The sequence below is a fragment of the Phyllostomus hastatus genome, unplaced genomic scaffold (assembly GCF_019186645.2).
Source record: "Phyllostomus hastatus isolate PE091 unplaced genomic scaffold, TTU_PhHast_1.1 phas_scaffold_78, whole genome shotgun sequence".
Taxonomy (NCBI): domain Eukaryota; kingdom Metazoa; phylum Chordata; class Mammalia; order Chiroptera; family Phyllostomidae; genus Phyllostomus; species Phyllostomus hastatus.
This window is the reverse complement of record NW_025334041.1, coordinates 39,718,656-39,743,269: the sequence shown is the minus strand read 5'-3', so window position 1 is coordinate 39,743,269 and position 24,614 is coordinate 39,718,656. Positions and strand designations below refer to the sequence as shown.

Genomic DNA, 24,614 nt, shown 5'->3' with positions numbered 1-24,614 from the left:
AGCTCTAGATAAGAAAAATCTGACTGATAAGGACTTTAAGACTGGGTAATATTGTCTTAAGATTTATTTTGGAGATAATACTTTAGATTAAAATTTTGATTTTTAAACATTTTAGGAAAATTAACTAAAAGTATCAGAATATATTTGTTGTATGAGTGTGTACATGCATTTATAAGCATATCATATGTATGCACATAAATATGTATGATTACAGTAGGTTAAACATTACAGTAGTTTGCTTGTCTGTTTTGCTCACATCCTACAAATACACTGCTTGTAATTGGTGTATCTGTGTGTGTACCAGGGAGTAGGCTTTGTAGTATGTCTTCATTCAACCCAGGAACCTAGACTGATGAAGGTTCTATCCTTCTGGTTCCACTCATCTGGTCATGGGTGGAAAGAGAATTCCAGTGGGTCTAATCCTGGCAATGAAATCCACCAGTTTGAAAGTTACACATATCACTCCCACCATAACCCACTGGACAGCAATAGTCAAGTATCACTACCCTGCTGCGTAAGAAAATTTGTGTGATCTACCTGTATCTAAAGGAGAATTCAGATACAGCCGACTAATGCAGTCTCTACTAAGCTTCATCAAACTACATTACATAGATTGAAGATGTATTTATGAAATGGAATACTACAGAGCAGAAGAAAAGAAGCAACTCCTACCCATTGTCACAACATGGATGGAACTAGAGAGCATTGTGCTAAGTGAAATAAGCCAAGCAGTGAAAGGTAAATACCATATGATCTCACCTATAAGTAGAACCTAATCAACAGAACAAATGAGCAAAACAGAACCAGAGACTTGGAAATAAAGAACAAAATGACAGTGACCAGAAGGGAATGAGGAGGGGGTAATGGGAGAAAGAAGGGGAAGGGGCATGAAAAGGAACACTAATAGAAGACTCATTGGCATGGACAATGGGGGAGGGGATTGACTGTGGAAGTGGGGGGGACAGGGTAGGGGTAAGCAATGGGGAAAGGGTGGGACAACCGTAACTGAACAATAAAAAAATAACCAAAAAAAAAAACCACATAAGCTATAAGCTAGACAATCACGACTTCTCTTTTAATAGTGATTTATGTGGAAGAACACAGAGGAGCAAAACACAAAGGCAGAAAGTCAGGAACGTGTTTGGAACTATCTTTGGACATGGTTCTGTGGAAAAGACAATTCTGAGTGGAGTAGAAGACCTGTTTTGATAAAAGCAGAAGAAAAGATTGGCCAAATATTGAAACTCTTGAAAGGTAGAGAGAAGAATATTGAAAGATTGTTATTATGTTAGTATGTGACATAATTTCTAATGTTTACTATGTACATATAATTTATACTTTATATAGCTCATATAACATACATAGTTTGCTATACTGTAATATACTAAATACTTGTGAGTTCCAGCTACTCGACAGCATTATTTTCCTTTTATATTCTGATTTTCTCATATTCTCAGTATATATTAATATCAGCTATATAATTAGATCTTTGCAGATTAGGTCTCTCTTTTTCTCTGTCTCTCTCCATATATATATACACACACATATACATATATACATACATACACACATATGCATACTGACTTTCTTAGAATACATAAAAATTTATATCACTTTCAATTTCAGCACTTACTTTTTGAGACATATAAAAAATATATATTTAATGCCCTATAATTAAAATATACTTAAATCCACTGATATGTATAGTTAATTATATTCATTCATAAAATTGACTTTATGGTAGCAAAAGAATAATTTTTATTATATGTTTAGTAAACTTAATTGAACTTCAAAGATTAAAACTTTATGAACTCCATATATTTTATACAAAAGACTGCATATTAATAAACAGATGGCCTTCAAAGTAAATATACTCTCATATTCATATTTTCAGATTCAAATTCTATTCATTACAATATTAAAACCTATGTTAAAATTATTTAATAAAGTTCATGTCTACAAGCTAGTTATGGTACAATAATAACCCTAACCAATGAGCTTTGAAAAGGAACTAATCAATATCAAATAAATCTAAATTAATATTCATTAGAGTAAATTTGATTCTATAATTCATCAAATCTGTTTTTAATCTTTTTAAACACATTGCTTTGAATTCAATAAATGAATGAAAAAATGTGAACATTTGCTCAATTCCATGTTAAGATTATCTACTAGATAACAATATTCTCATTAGACTAGGATCAAAATAATTTATACTGAATTTTTCCTAAAATCTATCAGCAGGATTCATTTACCAAATACAGATTTTGGTATAATGTTCATCTAAGAGTAGTCTAGTTATTTTATACATGTTTTCTGTTAACTCTCAAAACAATCCTTTGAGGATTATACATATTAAAAGTCTTATGAATAGCAACTTTGTCATAATAATTTTGCTAGTGTTGTTCATCTAAATATATATTGTCTAAATATTAAACAATAAATTGAATAAATCTAGAGTTCTATGAGAAGATTTTAACAGTAGGACTTGTTTTTAAAAATGGTAATAGAAAGAAAATACAAATAAAGAAATATGATCACAGACTTCAATGGAACTAAAATAAATAGCATTCTGTGTAATAACAATTTTACACAAGTGGAAAAAAAGGGGATCCTCTAATATATCTAACCAAAAGTAACTTCACAGGGTGATCTGATCATAAATTCCTAACTGGGTAGGTCATGTTGGGTAGTAACCTTCCCAACATGTAACTTCTTTAGTAAAAGATTTATCTTTGCCTGAAGGAGAGCCCAGTCCATTTTTTCTGTGCATCTAGGTTAACACACCTTTCAAATGCCTTTTTATCAGATGGCTGGGAAACCTCAAGAGCTCAAGAGACTACATAATCTTGTTAACTATCCTCTAATCCAATCCCTGACTTACTTTCTCTCACCATCACACAATCTTCCTTTCATCCTCTCTTTAACATTACACATATAAAATAAACTGCAAAACAGTTCTTTTCCAGAACATTTGAGATCTTGCTTCCCAGCAAAGCTGTCAGTTTGGCTCAAATAAACTCATAAAAATTCCCTACAGTTATGGATATTTCTTGCATTGACATACAGGGCTCTCTTCCTTAAGGATGCCTGGATGACTGCATTCCACAAAGGACATTATAGTGGATGGCAAGGAGTTCGAGGCACAGCCTAGGATGGGGCTGGCCTGGCAGAGTGTGGCAGGGTTATTCTCTTTGGGTATACTAGAGGGGCGGGCTCTGACGCAGGAGCCTGCCATTCTTCCAAAATTTTGAAGCTTTTGTGTCTTCTATTGTTTTAGTTTGTAAACTAATCCTACAAAAATAAGATAATTAAAAACTAAGAGGGGAAATGATAAACTCAGGAGTTAAAGATTTTAGCCTTAATTGATAGGCTTAAGTGACTACTGTATGTGGAAAGCTGCTATTCCAAAATCGTATAGCTTTTGAATAAACACTCCTTTAGCATCAAAACAAAGGAATAAACCTCTACAGGTATAGATATTTCTTAAATTGACATACAAAATACCTACATGGTCTTTTTAATTTATAGATGACCATCATGAAATCATATCATTTTGACACTTGATGAAAGCTGCTTTTTCCCCAACATTCTTGGAAATTCTTATCTTAAATTACATTTTAAATTGAGGACAAATATGATGGCCCTTTCAGAAATTATTTTGTTTTTCAAATATAACTTCTCTAGACTTGTGATGAAAAAGTCTGTTTTATTTATTTACTCTTTGTAACATGGCAATTATTTAATTTTTTTCTAGACCAGAAAACTGGTATTGAAGGTAATTCTAAAAGGAAGTTATAAGGACAAAATATCAAAAAAGGCTAATAGCTATGCAAAATTATTGCATAAAACTTGTTCACATTTAAGGGGGAAACATTTTTAATGAAAAGGGATGTTGTTTAAAAATTAAGAACATAAAACTTCAAATAATAAACAACAAATAAAACACTGGAGGTAACTGATATTTTCCATTAGCCCTTCTAGTAGAAATGGGGAAATGTGGTATACATATACCCACAAAAGAGTAAGAGCAGTTTTTCTTGTCATTTGTCATTTACTTGTTTTCTTTTCTTTTCTTTTCTTTTCTTTTCTTTTCTTTTCTTTTCTTTTCTTTTCTTTTCTTTTTACCTTTGGGATGAAACTGATAACCGAATAGGGTCAAAGAATTAAGTTATTCTGGAATGAGGATATTCTTCTATGAGTCAAAGAAGCCCTATTATTTACAGATAAAGATTAAATAGAGAATTCACTTTAAGAGTAAAAGATGCCAACTCCACACAATGTTATTTTCTTTTAAAAATAAAGCCTTCCCCTAACTACTTGTGTAGCTCTCCTGGGGACGTTTGCTCTATACCAAGAGCGATATGATCATCACCATGCATTTCCCTCCCAGGGGTGGTGATTACCAAGAAAGCACAGAAACAACTGGTCTTCGGAGACCTGAAGGGGTAATAATGGGACAGGTCCTCAGTCATGCTCCAGAGTGGATGAGTGTAAGATAATAAAGGACCCCAGTGTCCACAGAAGCCTACTATTAACTTCCTCACAGCTTCTAGTTATTATCATTTGCAACAAACAATTAAAAACAAAATTTTACACAAGACAATCAATCAGCAAGGCCTTTGGTATTCCCTTTACAATGTGACATACCTCAAGCAGTATTTTTAAAAGCATCATTCATTATTCATTAAGTTAAACTGTAAATGACTTAATTTTCTCTAACCACAGTAAATAGAGACAAGATGTCATCTCAATGCTAGCACAGCTCATAGACCCATACTTTTAAAATCTGATCTTTGTTTCCTTAGACAACACACCAGTAGCTTTGAAATCTTTAATCCATTTAAAGTCTATCTCTTTTTAACAGGATTGTAGAAATACTTTTTAAATGCCACTTTATCTCCAGGGAAAAATCTGCAGAAGATTTTATCCATGAAGCAAATGCCAGATGATTAAAATATTCTCATCTCAAATTCCATACCTCCAAAATTGGACATTTTCTCTCCAATTGTCAATCCCTTTTTAATTTGCTGTGAACAGCACTGTCAGTCTGTTTTGGAAGCTATTATAATTTAAGATTTCATTATCTTTCTTCTTCAACCCCTGAATGGCCTGTCACTTGTTATATCCATCATAAAAAGCTAGCCAAGTACACTTCTGATTTCCAGCTATCAATTTATAGAGGCATTGAATTGTTCGCATTCTTCTTCATGTCTTCCCTCAATGTTCCCATTTTTATTTCTCTTTAGAAACAAAGAAACAGTGCATTTCAATTTGCATTCCCCACTACATAATGAGAAATATAGCCATAACTGGACCTTTAACAGTTCTCTGAATTTCTTATTTAATAATAGTCTAAAATAATTCAAAGAATATTTTATTTAAAATGCAGGTCCTAATGAAATATAAAAAATGAATAGAAATCAAGAAAATTTCATTAATATAATTTACAATATTTGATCTCCCCTTTAAGGAAAAGGCACTGAGAAATAAATGTCAGCTCCTATAAGTTATAGGAAAATCTGTGTATTCCTTAGTGAGTTATATGCATAGTAACAGAGTGCCAAGATATGGGTGACACATATGGGCATTATCCTTATTAGATGAGAGAGATAGGTACAATTCCAAGATTAACCATAGATTTTTAAAAAACTTTTCTAAGTACACTTGACTCACTGAACATCCTTCACGAGGCTTCTAAGAATAACAGACTTTCCATTAACTATTCCTTATATATTTAGCCAAATATGCAACATTTTAAGATAAGCTATGTAATTAAATATAGTACAAGAGACATACAGTAAAACATTAAGAACCATGCAACATTTTATGCGCTAATTTTGGCTGAACTGGTAGCATCTGTTAAGGCTGGAATGAAGTGTGAAGGATGTCACTATTCAACAGCGTAATAGGTGGTTCCCGGGAGGCAAATACAAAATGCCACACGGGGCCATGGAAGCAACTAGCAGTGAGTTTAGACATACTACAGAAATGTGGGTCTGCTGGGTCAAAGGAACTACAGAAGAGAAGGGTCCAGCAAGAAATTTCTAAATAATCCAAGAAGAGTCAGCACAATTATCTACAAGACCCATCATCTTCCTAGCACCTAGCACTTCCTAGGGTCAGCAACCCTGCCCACTTACCATACTCTTTCTCCACCCCCCTCCTTGCTTCCACTTGGCAGGGTAAAAAGTCACATAGCAGCTGGCAAATGCCCCACCCCTTCACCCCTGCTCCATTCTGGGCTTCCATTACCTCTAATCTAGGGTAGGGAAGAAGCAGCAGCACTAACTCAAATGTGAGATTTTTGACTATAACATGGGAGCAGGTATTTTAACTTCTGAATTGAAACCTTCTTTTTTTTGTGACTTTTTATGACTAAAAGTGAACAAGGTCATTTTGTTATTTTAGAGTCACCAGGTAAGTAATTGTTAACCACATTTATTCACTGAAAAAGTTTCAGTCTAACAAAGTAAAATGAGATTTTTACAACAAGCCACAGGTCACACTTGTACAGTAAGGTGATTCATATAGAAAACACAATGAATTATGCATTTTATCAAATGTATGGTGCCCACTGGCTAATATAAAATTTTTGGATAAAGTAATTATGTGCATTAAATAAAATATATTTGTGGGATGTGGTCAAATAAATATGAAAAACATTGGGAAAAACAACTTAAATTTCGTTTTCTAGCAGAATTTTTCTGAGCTGTTGAAAGTAATGTGTACTATGAATCTCCAAAGAGAGAGCTATAAAATACATTTCCCAAATGTAGTTGGCCAGCAAACCATTATCCCACTTAAGAATCTTGGTACAAATGTATTACCTATGGAAATATTTAGAAAATGTGGCATGCCCTAAGGATGACTTCACATTTGGTGACAGAGAAGATAGATCAACCACCATAATAGATGCCTACATAAAAAAGCTAAGTGGACATCGTAAAAGAAACTATTTTCAAAGCTAATTTACAACTTTATTTTCAATGTGATCAAAGGTGTTTTACAATTCTACATATTATTATCAATTAAAATATCTCTTAGGTTTCAATTAAAGAACTGGGATGCTTCACAAATTCACCCAGTGGGAGAGTATTCTAAAACGTCACCAGTTTGTGATGTGCACCAGTCATTACCTGCACAGACTGGGGAGAAAAACAAACAAAACAAAACCTTGTCAGCCCGAATCCAGCACCATCATGGACGGACAAGGGTACTGTGGTTGAATGAGCAGACAATCAGCCAGGTAGTTATAGTATTTTTTTTTCCTTCTCTAACTTCAGTAACTATAAATTTTAATCTCTACATCTGCAGAGCCTATATACCCACTAAATAACTTAGGGAATTCACCATGAAAATGATAAACAAGTTATTGTTGCTATTTATGCCTATAATTACAAATTAATTGTCTTTCCAATCAAGCCTATTTATCTATTGAGTTGGATGAGAACTGAACCCTAATTATTTCAAAGAGAAGTGCAAAAACCCAGATTCTGAAATAAAGTGCAAAAAGGGAACTTGCAAATCTAAATTTAGCAACCAAATATTTCTAAGCCATATATTTAATACAAAGTGTGAAATATGTAACTGAAATTTTCCACAGCTTGTTTTATATTTATTCTTTTGAACTACAGTGTAAGCCTATAGCATTTTTCCTCTGGAAATAAATTTGAGTTTTAGTCAGCTCAGGCGGCCATACCAAAATATTACAGACTGGGTGGTTAAACAACAGAAATGTATTCTCTCACAGTTCTGGAGGATGGAAAAGCTGAGATCAAAGTGACTGCCTATTTAGTTTCTATTGAAAGTTTTCTTCTTGTCTTGCAGATACCTGCCTCCTCACACTGTCCCTCATCTGGCCTTTCTTCTGTGCGCAAGTATATGGACCCCTGCTAATACCCCCACCAGATTAGGGCCCCAAACTATGACCTCATTTTCCCTTTACCTACTTCTGGCCCCTTTCTCCAAATGCAAAATTCCATTGGGGGTTAGAGTTTCAATATGACTCTTATGGGGAAGATTCAGTCCATAGCTACTTATAAAACATATTAGTAACTAATCTGTTACTCTGCAATCCTAAGTGAATTAAAGAACCATTATCTATAAGATTAGAGGAATATTTTATTTTTGGCAATTAGATTTACCTGTGTTCAACATTTTCCTATCAAAAAAAATGAACACTATACCACTATGAAATGCATATAATACAGAAACATCATTAAAAGCATTGGAAGTAAGTACAATCTCCATCTGAGAAGGATTTGCTTCTCGCTGGACCATTCTTATTAACTATGATCATATTACCCCAGCCTAAAATCTATATTTTGAACCTCAGGCTTGCCCCAATGTATTTTTTATGACGTTCTTACTATTTTATTGCCCTATTTCTAATGAGGGGTAATGTTAATTATTTAAGCTAATTCTTTTTTTTCCACAAGAGATTATTACTTTGTTAGAGAATCAATGGTACTTCCTAAGAGTTCCCTTTCTTAGTACTTACAAGATTTCTGGTTTTATGACTCAGAATCAATCCTTTATATTTGAAGTAGCATGTTAAAATAAGAAAGAAAAGCTGCTTTGCTACTTTGTTATATTATAAACACAGTAACATTTTGCTGACAGTTTTAAAGCATTCACTTTTTCAGTAAACATACAACTCTGTAGCATGGAATAATGCACCCTTCAGAATTAAAGAACCTTTTCTATTTGGTAAATTATCTCGTTCAAAAAATGAACATGAAATTTAAGAATGTATTACTACTAAAAACATTTTATATCACTGTGTCATGATCCAAATTAATATTTGTGATAAATATCAGCACAGAAAACAACTACTCTGAAAAGCATAGTAGGTTGGGGCTGGGGGAGGGATTGCTCAGCTCCTCTTATCATCAGTGTACTTTTTTGTGGTTGATAGTGGTATTTTACTGAGTTTTTCATTAAAAGTGAGTTTAAGACTATATTGAATGCTTAATCTGCACCAATTGATAAAGAATATAACATTATTTGACATCTAAAATAATCAATTTTTAAGTTATTTTGTTATCATGCATTATTCTTTCATTGCTTCTTTCTTTTCTTTCATTCTGTCTTCACTTGGCAATTTTTTTTTTAATTTCCACCATGATTCACAAGTAAGACCAGCCAATAGTTATCTATGTTTTCCCCTTCTTTTATAAACTATATCTATTTTTTGCATAAGAAGTGATATGTTGATAAACCTGTCACATTTTTGTGTCCTAGTAAAATTTTCAAAATTTAAAAGTTCTTAATCCCTAGATAATTTTATAGAAATCACTCAGTATGAAGTATTTTCTTTGTCCAGAAGTCTGAAAATTTCCAATTTACTTTGTGATTGATTACTGACCTATTGAGTCAATTTTGATTATATGTTATATAATGTTATCCATTTTCTCATATAATACTTTATTATGAAATTATATAGAGTGTTCTTTTATTATTTTAATCTCTATTTTATCTGGAGTTATACTTCTGACATGTAATATTTCTCTCTCTCATTTTCTAACAGCCTTGGTAAATGTTTGTGCATTTTTTAAAAGCATGTAATTTTATTGCTAAAGTGTACATGAACACATTTTGTTATTTTGAATTTTTAAAGTTTGCACATTTAGCAAAGTTCAATGGAATATAATAATTAAATTCAGGCTACCACAGTAGAGATAAAAAAACTACAGTTGTGGGTATGCAAAACAGTTTATTCTCATATGCTAATATCATTAATTATCGTAGTATTTATTTGTATACAACCGGAAACCTAGTTTTGCCTACCACTGTGTGTTTTTTTTTTTTTTTTAAGATTTTATTTATTTATTTTTCGAGAGGGAAGAAAGGGAGAAAGAGAGAGATAGACAGAGAGAGAGGGAGAAACAGAGAGGGAGAAACATCAATGTGCGGTTGCTGGGGGCTGTGGCCTGCAACCCAGGCATGTGCCCTGACTGGGAATTGAACCTGCGATACTTTGGTTCGCAGCCCGTGCTCAATCCACTGAGCTACGCCAGCCAGGGCTCCTACCACTGTGTTTTGTGAGAGAAATAACTTGTTGAAAAATTGGATTATTTCTATGGAAGTTTGTTATCATCTCCTGAGACACTGCTAGTACTTCTCAAAGCACCCTGTATTTTATTTTAGACACCTACAGAACCAAGTGCAGAAACAGAAATACATAATGTTATAGTTGGAAAAAATTTGCTGTAAATTAACCCAACTTATTTTCAAAATTATATACATTGACAAAACATTACTTAAAAGGTAATATCCAGTGTTGATAATGTTGGCATTAGGAGGGCACTAATTCATTGCTAGTGTAAACCTCAGCAGGCATTAAACTGCATATTAATAAAATTCATCACTAGCTATACCCTTCTAAGATGAACTCATATATTTTATCATAGGAAATAATTAAAAGATACAGAGATTTATTTATTCAGCATAAAATAATAATATAAATGTAAACTAACTATGGAACATATAATTAATTAAAGTGTTATTTTCAAAAAAATATTATTAAAAATATAATAAAGTTCCTGGTAAGTTAAAATGTCAGGTATAAACTTTATAGTCATTAACTCATTTTTGTAATGTGTTAATATTAGTATATCCATTTAATTTACTATATATTTGCTACCAGTGCATTCAGTGAACACACATATATAATATTAGTATTACTGTAATTTTACATATTTTCCTTTACACTATTTCGTATTTCAGAAAACCATATTTCCTTTTTACAATAAGAAAAATAATGTTAACGTATTTAAATCAGAGCAATTTCAAAATTCATAAGATGTTTATCAGGAAATCATGTATTATTTAGACCAAGGTTCTGATAAGTACAACTCAATCAATTTTTTTTTTTAAGATTTTATTTACTTACTTTCAGAGAAATGGGAAGGGAGCAAGAGAGGGAAACATCAATATGCGGTTGCCTCTCTCACGCCCCGTACTCGGACCTGGCCCACAAGTCAGCACGTGCCCTGACTGAAAATCAAACCTTGGGTTCACAAGCTGGCACTCAAACCTCTGAGCCACACCAGCCAGGGCTCGATCAACATTCTTATTTTTTTAAAAACAGAACATAGCATTAGTTCAAGAGTACCTGTTTTGCACAGAAAACAACAGGCAAAACACTACCATGAACATATGTAAGCATGAAGAGTTTGTATAATCCCAAACCTGCTGGTACCATGATGTGAATCTCAAACCAGAAATCTATCACCAGAAATATGCCAGGCAAGCACAAAAAAGGATTTAAGCATTTTGTATTAATGTATAAGGATTTTTGTAAACAGGAAAAATTAAGAGTTCTCTGCATATTTTCCTCTAGGATTTCTATCATTCATTCCTAACCATGCTAATGAATGATCAGAAAAAATACTAACTTGCATGAAACTTATTTTACTAGAACAGAAAAAACTTTTAAAAAGTTATGGAGAAATATACAGAAGGTCTTTTGATATTTTGCAAAACTGTACTTTTATTTAATTGACTATTCTTTAAAGATGCCAATAATTTAATCTTCGCTCATTGGTTACTCAATTCAAAGTACATTTATAAGGATTATTTCTGAGGACTAAATTTGAATGTCACACTGTTTTGAGATTATGAGGAAAATACACCAGAATGCCTTCATAAAAATTTAATAATAAATAGAAAATTAGAAGGAAAAGTATAGACCTCAAAAATATACCAGGTTTATACGATATTCAAAGGAATATTTCCTTGGACTACAACTTTTGTCCAAGGCCACACCACCCCTCCTCTGTTCTTGCTAATGTATCTAGTATCACTTTTTCTTTTTATGAAGGTAAAGCAGATTATTCAATTCCTCCAAGAAAAAATCATAGCTTTCCATTTCTGTTATGAACTGAATGTATTCTTCCCAAATTCCTATGTTGAAACCCTAACCCCCAATATGATGGCATTAGGAACTGAATCCTTTAGAAGGTAATTAATGTTAGCTCAGGTAATGGGGGTAGGCACTCCACAGCAGGATTAGTGTCCTGCCTCCATAATTCAATCAAATACCTTATAAAAAATAAGAGAAATCAGAGTGTGCTTTCTCTGAATGTGTGAAAAGAGGTCATGTGAGCACACAGCCATCTGCAAGACAGGAAGAGAGACCCCACCAGGAACTATATCTGTCAATATATTCATCTTGACTTCGCCTTGAGAATTGTAAAAAAATGTCTGTTGTTGAAGCTATGTAGTCCATGGTACTTTGTTACTGCAGCCTGAACTAAGACAATCTTAAAGTAAACTGAAAGTCTTTGCAATTATCCACAGGGCTGTACACAATAAGGCCTCTGATGCTACACCCGCTCCCTCCCCTTTGCTCACTCTGTTCTGGCCACACTGGTCTTCCTGCTTTTTATGCACCCACTTTGCTCCAACCTCAGGATCTTCGAACTTTCTGTCTCCTCTGCCTATAACCTTATTACCCAGATGCCTTTATGACTGTCCTGCTCACCTACTACAGATTTCTGCTATGTTGTCTTATCCACAAACCTTTTCCTATTAACCTATTTTAAAATATCAACTCCCTGAATCCTAACCTATAAACTACCAACCCTTCCCTATTTTACTTTTGCCTAGAGTATTTATTGGACAACATATCCCATTACTTTAATTGTTGTTTGTTTATTTTATACCCTTCTCGCAACCACCAGAGCATAAGCACCATCAGTGCAGGAGTTTTTGTTACTTGTTCAATGCTATATTGCCATTATTTGGAAAAGTACATGATGCATAGTCAATAAATATTCACTGAATAAAGGAAAAAATAATGTTACAGGTAAAATAAAGATAACATTTTATATTCTTTCATTCATACTATATATTTAACATATAAAATATATCTGAAACAAATCATATTAAATTAATAAAGTTTCACCAGATTATTGACTTTTTTGAGATAACTGAATGATAATACTATGTCTAATAAAACTAATATGATCTTGATTATTTTATTATAAACTTTCAGATAACATTTTATATCAAACCTACAATGCTACTTTATTATAAAAGTGATACTTAACATATATAACCTACATTATTTTGGTATTAAAAGAGCAAAACTTTGTTGACTTCATTATTTTCTACATGTAATTTTCCCTAAAATTTCCCATAAATAATTTAAAATATTTCTTAAGTAATAAAATATGCCAAACAGATTAAAATATACTCTCAGGATAACTGAAATTAACATGTATCAACAACTATTACATCAATCAAAGTTAAAAGGAGAGAACGTTTATTTCAAAAACAACATATGTGAGAAATATAATGGTAACTCTTCAGTTTATGCCTAATATGCTTTTTTAATGGTTTGAAAATCTACTTTGGCTATAAATCAAAACACGTATATCCTAAGTAATCTAGCTTACTCATATTGTCATTAAAACATCAAATAATTATATATTTCTCATGGCCTGCATTTGCTTCAGGTCACCTGTTATCCAAAGAACTCACAATTCCAACTTTGAATTTCAGTTCTTTAAAGTTTCTCTCATACATGTTTTCTTTATTTCAAAATTAACTAGTACAGTTTAGAGAATAAAATGATGCAGTGGAAGTGAACACTGTCCCAACATCATGTGCATGTTTCCACTCTGCGCACAAGCAGTACCAAAAACTAACATTGCTGCTTGAGAAGTTTTCATGGGACTGAAAAATAATACAAATGGTAGACTTGTGAGCATACATGTGCTTTCTAAATCCAGCCTTTTGCCCAAGAACAAAAAAAATATCTTAAGGAAAGATTATTTTCAACCATATTTATGGCTATCAGAGCTATGGACTCAGCCTAATTTATATTGAGCATGCCAATCAATGAGAATATTTACTTAATACATAAAAGGGATATTACCCACTTTGTTTCTTATTGGAATGATAAAATGAAATGAGTTGTTTAAAACAGTAAATGTAAGCTATTAGCATTCTCTAATCAAATGGCCATAGTCTGGAATAGGTCAGTTGCTAAAATTTTCAGGAGATTATGAAAATCTATCTACATAATTGTCGGCAAAGGCACAGCACCCTTTTCCTCTGTCATTTTTATACTGACATTATGTGAGGTAAAGCAGCTATTTGTTTTCAAAACAAAACAAAGGAATGTCAAGATAAATTATAACACACTATTAGTGATAACTTATTCAACTTATAGTAAAGAATATGAGACTTTTGAGAGTATAGAACTTGTGAAAATTCTCCTGTTTTCTTTTATCAATATGCAAGTATCTTTGTAATAAAGGTATATTTGTTTTATCATTTCTTAAATGAAAATAATGATTTTCTGTCTTACACTACGGAGTAACTGACTATTCAAACTAAAGTATCTAGTAATTGAAAGTGTTATGTAAGTTGGGTGTTCCTTATTATTGCCCCTAATGAATGTATACTTTTGAAACTATAATAATTTTATAAACAAATATCAACATAAATTTCTATTAGTAAATGACAAGAATATTCTATAAAGACATTCCCTATCCTTAAATCCAAAGTGATTAAATAATAAAATTCTGTGATTAAAACCATATTAAGTCTGAATAATCAGTCCTTATTTACTAAGTCCTATGTTTATTTTTTATACTGTTAAGCAGATAGATTAAATCTGGAAATTAAGTATGATTTTTATGGCCTCTAACCTAAAAGTATCAACCTATGAAATTCTCAACACTGAATACTTTCAGATTGGGTTTTGATTAAACATACTATTCTAAAAATTTAAATATATCATTAAACAAAAATGATCACATTTGCATTCAAGGGGCTAAAATAATCACCTTTGGAGAATTAGAACATGAGATTTATTGTGAGAATGTAGTTATAAACTGTCTTTTGGTGAAAGAAGCTGTTTTCTTCAGTTCAGCCTTCCATTGAACTGCACATTCACATTTCTTAAATTCAGAAACCTAGAGTAATTCTGTAAAGCTGATATGTTCTCATGAACTGTCTAAAGAATACTAGTAATTTTTAAATCTTCAAGATCTTAACAGTACTGATTGCACTCATGTGTCCTTTACTTACACAGCCCATAATACCAGATACACATTTTAAAGGAGTACAGGCCAGCAGGGTCAGAGCCTTACTGATGAGATTTCAGCAAGAAGGGAAAAGCCAATATTAAGATAAATGGCACTAAATAAATAATAAATAAAAAAATAAATAAACTCCAAAAACAGAGCTTTGTTCCCTTTTTTAAAAAAAAAAAAAACTAAACTTATGCCATATAGGAAAGTGTATCATGACTTTTCAAAGTCTCTATTTAGTTTTCTTATGAATTTTCCAAGTAAAGAACTATTTTTTAATTCTCTAAGATGATTATAAGCATCTTCTGAAATTGTTGACAAATAGTTTATTCAAAATTGGAAAGAAAAACATTTATACAGAGTCAAAAAAACTTACAGGGTATTAAAAAAAGGTGCACTGTGTGAAAATATTGTTTAAAAAGTATGGTTATATTTACTTTATGTGTCAGCTTTTATGTCAGCATAAAATATATGTAGATATTATGAATATGGTTTCAACTAAAAAATAAAGAAAGCAAAATAATAAGAAAGTAAATATTCTCATATGTAAGTATTTATTACTAACTTCTGTGGATATAATCTTTGCTCCCTAATAATATTTCCAAGTCAAAATTTAAGCCAAAGGTAAAAAATATCAGAATTAGAAGAATAAAGTTTGGAATTATAATTCATTTGACATCTGACCCCATTTCTTACAAATGTTGATGATTTTCATTAAAGACTCCACTTCAGTGACTTCTGGTCAAGATTATGGACATAGATAAATGTGATACTAGGCCCCTTCCACAACCACATCAAAATTACGACTAAACTACAGAACAATGATCATTCAGAATCAGCTGAAATTTGGCTGAATGTCCTACAACTAGGAAATCAACAAAGAAGCTACATCAAGACTCAAGAAACAGGTAGAGATGTGGATTTGCTGGTCACACACCCACATGTGCAGATAAAAATGGTGAGGGATATCTCAACTGTGGAGGTTCCCCCTGATCAGTGAGGGGTCCCAGCCCCAATCCCCACACCCAAGCCCAGGGTCCCAATGCCAGGGAAATAAATCTCTATAACTTCTGGCTGTGAAAACCAGAGGGATTGAGGCTCAGGGAGACAGAAGGTTCTAGACTGCCAGGCTGTTCTCCTTACAGGTCCCAAACATGAACTTACTCAGATTCTTGGGCTCACTCCATCGGAGCTGCAGCACTGGGGCAGCAGCTTAAAAGGTACTGGAGACACATGGGGAGGAAATGAATTATCTAGCATCAGGACAAAAGCTGAGGGGACAGCTTTCTCCCAGACAGAAGTGCTGGTAGAGACCATTGTTCCTTTTCTGAGCCCCCTCCCCACAAATCTGGAAGGGAGGTGCAATAGCTGTGTCTCTACCAACCTGGCACACGCTGTTTGACCCACCTTGGTGATTTGCTGATGCCTCGCACACCCAACTTTCAGGCTTACTCAAGCTGTTTGAGTGTCTTTTCCATACATATGACCTATGTTGGTTCATGCTTCAGATCTTCCTAAAATCTCTTATGTAAGCAACATTTGGCTTCAGTGTGCTCAGTACCTCTTCCTATGTGGCATCAGGCCTAGCACTAGTAGCAGCCAGCCTTGGTTCACAGTTTGGTCTCACCTAGCCACCTCTAAGTGCAGCATAAGTAGCAGCCATGAAGACAAACAATCCAATTTTAAAAAATGGGGAAAGAAACTGAGCAGACACTTCTCCAAGGAGGACATACAGAAAGCCCAAAGATATATGAAAGGATGATCGGCATCACGAGCCATCAGAGAGATGCAAATTAAAGCCACAATGAGATACCACTTCACTCCAATAAGAATGGCCATCATAAACAAAGCAACAAACAACAAATGTTGGAGAAGGTATGGAGAAAAGGAAATCCTAGTGCACTGTTGGTGGGATTGCAGAATGGTACAACCACTATGGAAAACAGTATGGGATTTACTCAGAAAATTAAAAATGGAACTGCTTTTTGACCCGGCAATTCCACTGCTGGAATTATACCCTAAGAATCCTGAAATACCATCTCCAAAGAATCTATGCACCCCAACAGCAGCACAATTTACAGTAGCCAAGTGCTGGAAGCAACCTAACTGCCCATCAGTAAATGAGTGGATCAAAAAACTATGGTACATTTACACAAGGAATACTGCACAGCAGAAACAAGGACCTCCTACCCTTTATGACAGCTTGCATGGATCTGGAGAGCATTACGCTAAGTGAAATAAGCCAGGTGGTAGAAGACAAATATTATATGATCTTACCTTTAACAAGAACCTAATCAACAAAACACACAAGCAAGCAAAACAGAACCAGGAACAGGGAAATAAAGAACAAACTGGCAGTAACCAGAGGGGAGGAGAAAAGGGTTAACTGGGGGAAAAGGGAGGAGGGGGAGGTGGAAGGGGATAATGAGTGGAAAAGGGGAAAGGGTTGTCAAGGAACATGTATAAGGGACACATGGACAAATTCAAAGTGGGTGAGGATCGAGGGTGGGAAGTGGGGATGGCTGGGGTGATGGGAGTGGTGGCAGAAAATGGAGACAATTGTAATTGAACAACAATGAAAAAAAAGAAATGAAGGACACACTAATTGAAATGACAAATGAAATAAAGGGAATCAACAGTAGAGTAGATAAACCCAATAATCAAAACAGTGATTTAGTATACAAAGAAACAGAAAACACCCAATCAGAACAGCAAAAAAATAAAATTTAAAAAATGAGGAAAGTATAAGAAGCTTATGGGACTTCAAGTGTACCAACCTTTGCATCATGGAGGGTGCCAGAAGGAGAAGAGAGACTAAAAGAAATTGAAGAACTACTTGAAGAAATTACAGAAGACTTCCCTAACTTGGTAAAGGATAGACACAACAGGTAAAGTTCCAAACAAGATGAATACAAGGAGAACCACACCAACACATCATAATTATAATGCAAACTGTTAAAAACAAAGAGAGAATCTGAAATCTTAAAAGATGCAAGAGAAAAACTGTTAGTGAATTACAAAGGAGCTCCCATAAGACTGTCAGCTGATTTCTGAACAGAACCTTTGCAGGTTGGAAGAGATTGGCAAGAAATAGTCAAAATGAAGGCAAGCAATGACCTACAACTAAGATTACTCTACCAAACAAAGCTATCATTTAGAATCAAAGGAGAGATAAAAATTCCCCACACAAGAAAAGGCTAAAAGATTAGCTCATCACAACCAAATCAATATTATGTGAAACATGAAATGGTTTTCTTTAAGAAGAAAAAAAGATAAAAAAAAATATGAACAATAACATGGCAATAAATACAAAAACTCTACCTCAGTCTCCCCTTTTACAAAATTATTTATTTTTAACAAAATTATAGTTTATAAACAAAATATTATATTAAGAAAGCTTAGTATGATGTCAAGCATCCAGTAAACCCAATAAATAATTATTATTGTTATTAATCAGGTAAATGGAATTAAGGGGTCTACTGACCTATGGTATTCGTAAAATGTATGCACAAAATAATTTACCAGTCTGGTAAATTATGTTCTAATTAGTTTGGGTTCTAGTTATCTGTGCAAAAATAATAAGTGTATTTTTCACTTATTTTTGTCTCTTAAATAGCATTCTATTGAAAAATTAAGCAAAGTAATCTCGTTGTTATATTCTTTGGGTAATCTACTCCTGAAGCAACATTTTCTTCTTGACATATTCAGCCTTTTAATAGTTTAACAAAAATATTTCTCTACTATAAATTGGAGGAAAAAAAGCAACTGAAGAACAGTATGAAAAATCCTATTTGGGTTATTTCATTAGTTAGTGTCTGCACTTTAAAAAGTATTCTATAGGTCTATGCCTCAAACTGTTAACCATGATTAGTTTCAGGTGGAGCTACCGTGGGAGATTTTCATATCCTATGTTAATTATGTATGCAATATTAAAGTTTTTGCCACCTCGGTACAAGGCTTTTAGAAGAAGAATGTGTGAAGTAGTTCTGGTATCTTTCATTGAGAATTTAACAGAAAATTTGAGGATTTCTGGATCATCACTACCAGACTGGCTGAATTTCAAGGAAAATCACCTTAGAGTGGCAAAGAAACTGCTGCTTGCATGAATATAAGTGGAAATAAGTGTGAAGACCCTCACTAAATATTCTGTATGAAGGGAGGGAACTGGAGTGAGAACAGCCCAGTGGGGTAAGGGCAGCTGAGTCTGTGTACCACGAAAGGGTCAAAATGGTGTGTCAGGAGCTACATAGCTAAGAAAGGGAATTCAAGCTCTCCTCTTCTCAGGTCCTTCTAGGCAAGGGTGTCCACATCCTACAAAGAATGGGGCTGTTGCTAAGTGGAAAACGAGGAAGGGAGCAAGAGAGAGGAGGAAAAGAGTGCAGAGGCAAAGCTCTCCGAAATAACCATCAATTTAAGAGGCAACAAAACAAACACAATCATAAAAGCTTTCTAACACAATAAAAACATTCAAGTTGGATTCAACTTTTTTTCAACACAGTAATAAAAGCTGAAAAACAGAGCCATGCTGTCCACAGAGTATTGGCAAAAGACTGTTTTCACTCATTATTTGTATATCTATTCATCCAGTTTGCTCTTGTAATGTAAAGTCAATAGAAAGACAAAATTTAAGAGTAATAAGATTATTGTCTTCTTGGTATACCCAACAAACAATAGGTGATAAAATTTGAAACAAAGTAAGGTGGATGAAATATTTTGTAAATGAAAAATATAGCCACAGAGGTCAGTATTGGCTAAGTTGTGGCTATAATAGTTACAAAATACCATTGCAAGTATCAAATAATTCTTCAGCAAAGAACAACATGGCTAGGGTTAAAAAAAAATCTGAATCTAAATCCCAGGTAATTTCTCAAAGGGTTTACAGTTAATAGGATAAATTGGATTGTAAAAAAATTCAAATATTGAATTCTCATGAAACATCAAAAACTACCTATACACACCATTTTATATCTATGTAAAGAAATATCATATATTTAATATCTTAAAAGAATTTATAGAAAGAAAACAAAATGTATTTATAAAACATTAAAAAGGAGAAACAAAAAGAATAAAAAATATTTTAATGGGTGAAATTTATGAAAAGAATCATACATGCACTTAACATTCCCTTTTAAAGAACAAATAATCTCACAGTGAATCCAAAATATAAAAGTTAATTTTTAATATTAGTGCCTGTGCTTAATCTTGTGCCTAAATAAACTTTAATTGTAATTAATAGTAACAGCAAACACTTACATAGAACTCACTATGAGCTCAGTAATATGATCTATTTACTTACTTTATCTTCAAATGCCTTTTTGGGTTAGTAATCTCACGGTCATTTTACAGGTGAGAAAGATGCTTGCCCAGAATATCAAAGGATTTCCCTAAGGAAACAATATTGCTAAAATTCACATTTGAACTCAGGCCATCTGGCTCCAGAACCCAGGCAGTCCTGGGTACAATGGATACCCAGTACACTCTGGAGCCTTTCTCATTAAGGGAAATATAAGGAACATATATTTTAAAATATCTACTGATCCTTTCTCCTCTGTATGTGAGGAGGCCAGGTATGAGGGAGTTGGAAGTAAGCAGGCTGGAGAATAAATAACATCAAAGACCACAGCTACAATGGAACAAACACGGCTTTCTGAGCCACAGCAGTCCCAGTCCACGATGGTGCTGTCCTCAGGGGAATTCCTGGTTAGACTTCTGGGATCTGCCTTAAATACATGCAGGAGTTTCTGAGAAACACAAGCTTCCTCACCTCTATCTTCCTAAACAACTTACTCCCCTCCCTTCCTTCCTCACAGTGAAGCCCTCTCAATCAAATCTTGCATTTAATGGTTTTCGACTTCCTTAGATCTCTTGTTTGTTCCTTTTCCCAACACTTCTTTTTATCTTGAGCCTACAGCATTGGGAGGGAGGTCTCTTTGACCCATTTCCTAGAGTAAGGCAGAGAGAGACACAGTGAGAGACTTAAAAAAAGCATGATAAGATGTGGTAAGAACCAGGGAGTCTAAAATGCACATACATCTCTCTTCTTTTACCAGTTTGTATGTGTGTGTAAGAATATTTGCATGTGTGCATTTGTGCTACATAGTTTTGACTTTTAAAGAATATACCTATTAATTTTTAAGTTTTTGATGTCAATTGAAAAGGCAGAATTATTTACTAAAAAATAGAGTAGAAGAACATCTCCACGGAGGCAGATTCTCCTACAAATGTCTCTCTAGTGAGGCCATCTGAGACATGAACAGCTCATGAAAATCAGGGTGTTTCTTTTGTACTAATCAGGATTTACCACAGATTCTTAATTACATGTAAATAAAAGTATCACATTAGCTGCTTTTTGAAACAGAAATGACATTCATAAGATAGGTAGGAACATGGTATTTGAACGGTTCACATTCTCTTACTTACAGCCCTCATAGATGTCGGTGGGAATATGGACTGCTGCATGCTGATAGGATACTTGTCGTCCAAAATTAGCATCATCGATAAAAATGGGTTTTATCCTCTGGCTGCCTGGCTCACTGTCATTTTTTTCAGGCTTCATAGGAAAAGATGGACAATAAACAGAATGTTAAAACTTATGTCAACACAGATATTCTCACATTCACATCATTTGCCAAGTGCATGTTGTTCAAAAAAGGAACTAAAAGAATATGTTAAAATACAGTACCACAATGCATCAGATTTATTCACATCATAACCTAACTTCTCTCCTAATTTCCTCAATGGTGAAGTCACTCTGGCTCTGACAGAGCCAGAGCTTTCTAACACCCAGGACTTACTAAAATATATATTGAAAGAGCAGGGTAAGTATCATTATTTTTTCTTGTTATTTTTATTAAATTCATTGGGGTGCCATTGGTTAAGAGCAGCATATAGGTTTCAGGATAAGAGTCTTTATATACAACCAAATTAAAACTATCCCCTTGGAGGAAATGTCATTTTTATGTTACCAAATTTATATTATGCAGTAGAGGATAATCCCGGTTCAACAACCAATGGTACACATGACCGAAAAAAGATAGCAACAGAAAATTACATTATGACATGCCTCCTTGACTTGTGTATGTTTCCCAGGTGAGTGTCATTTTGTTTTAAAAAATAAAGTATGCTAGAAGAGATCTATTGTAACTCCTAAGTACAATTAAATCCTAACTTGGACAATTTCTGTGGCAAGATAGGAACCAAGATCCAATCAATAATGATTCAGAAAAATCCCACAGGAGTTTAAGACTGAAGATTCATTTTCTGTCTCTTCAAACTATCCCTGTGATACTAAATTGCCTATTGCTTTCCTCTGGCAAGAGTCTCAGTCATTTATTCAAAATGCATCTGTAGAATAATTGTTTTTGGCTAGTTATGTTAAACTTTCTTTTAGTTCAAATATAGTTATTTTAACTCTTCCCTAATTCTTGTCATTAAATTCAGACCTACATTATCAACTCGTTCATTTTAGAGACTAATGTTCTCCACATTCCCAAGGTAAACTCCTCAAAACCAAACTGAAGAGAAATCACAACATTTGACTATTTTGGTAGCACACTGTAGTGATGCAAATGATAAAGGATAGAAAATACTTAAATGGACAACCAATTTTACGCAGAGGCTGGGAGAATGTGCAACATAAAGTCAGCAGGTCTACAAAGAAGTGAAAGTGTTTGATTTTCCACGTGGCTCTGGAAATTCAAGTGGTCAGATAACACATAAGTATCTGAGATATTTTACTACTTTTATATACACAAACACAAACATGTTTATTTTTTTCTCTAGGGAAATTGCAACACTGAAAGATTACTTAGACACAAATATGAGCAACAAGGATTATTTCTTTAGCAATGGCTTCTAAAGGTGTAGGTCTGACCAATCATTAGGTAATAAAATCAATTTAACAGTTCATGACCAAATCCTTTTTAAATGAAATATCAAGGAAAGAAATAGAAAAATACACTCCACATAAGGCAGAGCACTACATCCTAAAATCTGTGGTTTAGTCAGCTATGACTGTGTGTGCAAATACATGTGAGTATATGTGACTTGAATTGTAACATTTCCCACTGATGAAAAAGATTTGAAAACAATTCCGTATTTTTTATGTATATGAACACCACAAAGATATAATCGTTCCTCTCTTAATGGACCGAACATGCAGATAACAAAACAGTAGTGCTGAAAGTCTAAAATTTAGCATCATACTTACATGCAAAAATCACAAATTATTCTCATCTAAAACAGAGGTTAACCACGTGTAATTGTTAACCACGTGTGTGAAGGACACACAACAGGTGAAGGTTACAAGGAAGAGAAACTGTATAGTAACAATGAATACTTAACCTAACACACTTGTCTTGATTGCAATGACTAATAAAGGAAACAATGAAATGGTAACTTGGATTTTGTCTTGGATTCGGCTGTGAATTTCAATACACTTTAAAATGCCCCCTCTGTTCTATGGTTGTCTATTCCTGGGCACTATTGACTTGAATAAGGGAAGGGCATGTAAAAACAAACTATTTTCATTCACAACACGGATATAAAGAGGTTTCCAGCTGATAGATAATGTCATTATTATTCTCAGCTGATTCTGATAAGCACTAAAATTGGAAGTCCAGAGCTTTAAAGTATCAATACTTTAAATTTTTAGGCATACATTTTTATTTACTAGAACTACTCATGAAAAAAATTAGGATTTATTAGTAATAAGCATTTTAATGGATACCTTAATTTTCTACCCTCCATGTATAAGGCAGTTTTAGTATTGTCATGCATGCACATGGTAATATGGCAAATAATATTTATCAAAGGATGCTTCAAAAGACAACAGCCTCTTATCATACTCTAGGCTAGGGGTTAGCTCCACCCTGAAATAAATTGGGAAAATGCTGCCGGTTATATTTTTCTATTAAGAGAATATAGGAAAGAACTTCAGCATATCAAAGGTTCTGAAATAAGTGTCACTGAAAATCTCCTTAACATAGTGTTCTCAAGCTTACATAACCTTGAGACTTATTTCAGAAGATAATACCTGTTAGAAAGAACATAATGGTATTTACAAATTGTCATGAAAAGTCATAGTGGAAAGTGTAGATGTCAGGAGATCTGTTTATACTCTGATGCATTAATAACATCTCGAACTTGGGCCAGTCAATTAAGTGTTCTTTTTTCTTCTTTTTTTTTAAAGACTTTATTTATTTATTTTTAGAGAGGGAAGGGAGGGAGAAAGAAAGAGGGAGAAACATCAATGTGCGGTTTCTGGGGGTCATGGCCTGCAATCCAGGCATGTACCCTGACTGGGAGTCAAGCCTGCAACACTTTGGTTCACAGCCCGTGTTCAAGCCACTGAGCCATGCCAGCCAGGGCTAATTAAGTGTTCTTTGGGCACCTGTTTTTTGGCTACAGGATGGTCCCCACCCTTGAAACAATCAGAATTACCTGAGGATCTGCCTCGCCCACCAACAATGTAGTATAGCACAATGGGGAGAATGTCTTCTGAAAATAATCTCTCTTTTGATTCACAATGTAATGTATTCAAATATTTTCTCATATCTTAAATTA

General features: G+C 33.7%; 1 protein-coding gene across 8 annotated transcripts in view; it reads right to left on the bottom strand.

Annotated features, from left to right (window-relative positions):
* CACNA2D1 (calcium voltage-gated channel auxiliary subunit alpha2delta 1) overlaps positions 1 to 24,614 on the bottom strand; it is a 460,101-nt gene that overhangs the window by 150,754 nt on the left and 284,733 nt on the right. For all 8 annotated transcript variants that reach the window (XM_045827337.1, XM_045827338.1, XM_045827339.1 and 5 more), the window contains exon 6: positions 21,471 to 21,600. In XM_045827337.1, the coding sequence (XP_045683293.1) occupies positions 21,471 to 21,600 (130 nt within the window). The remainder of the gene's footprint in view (positions 1 to 21,470; positions 21,601 to 24,614) is intronic.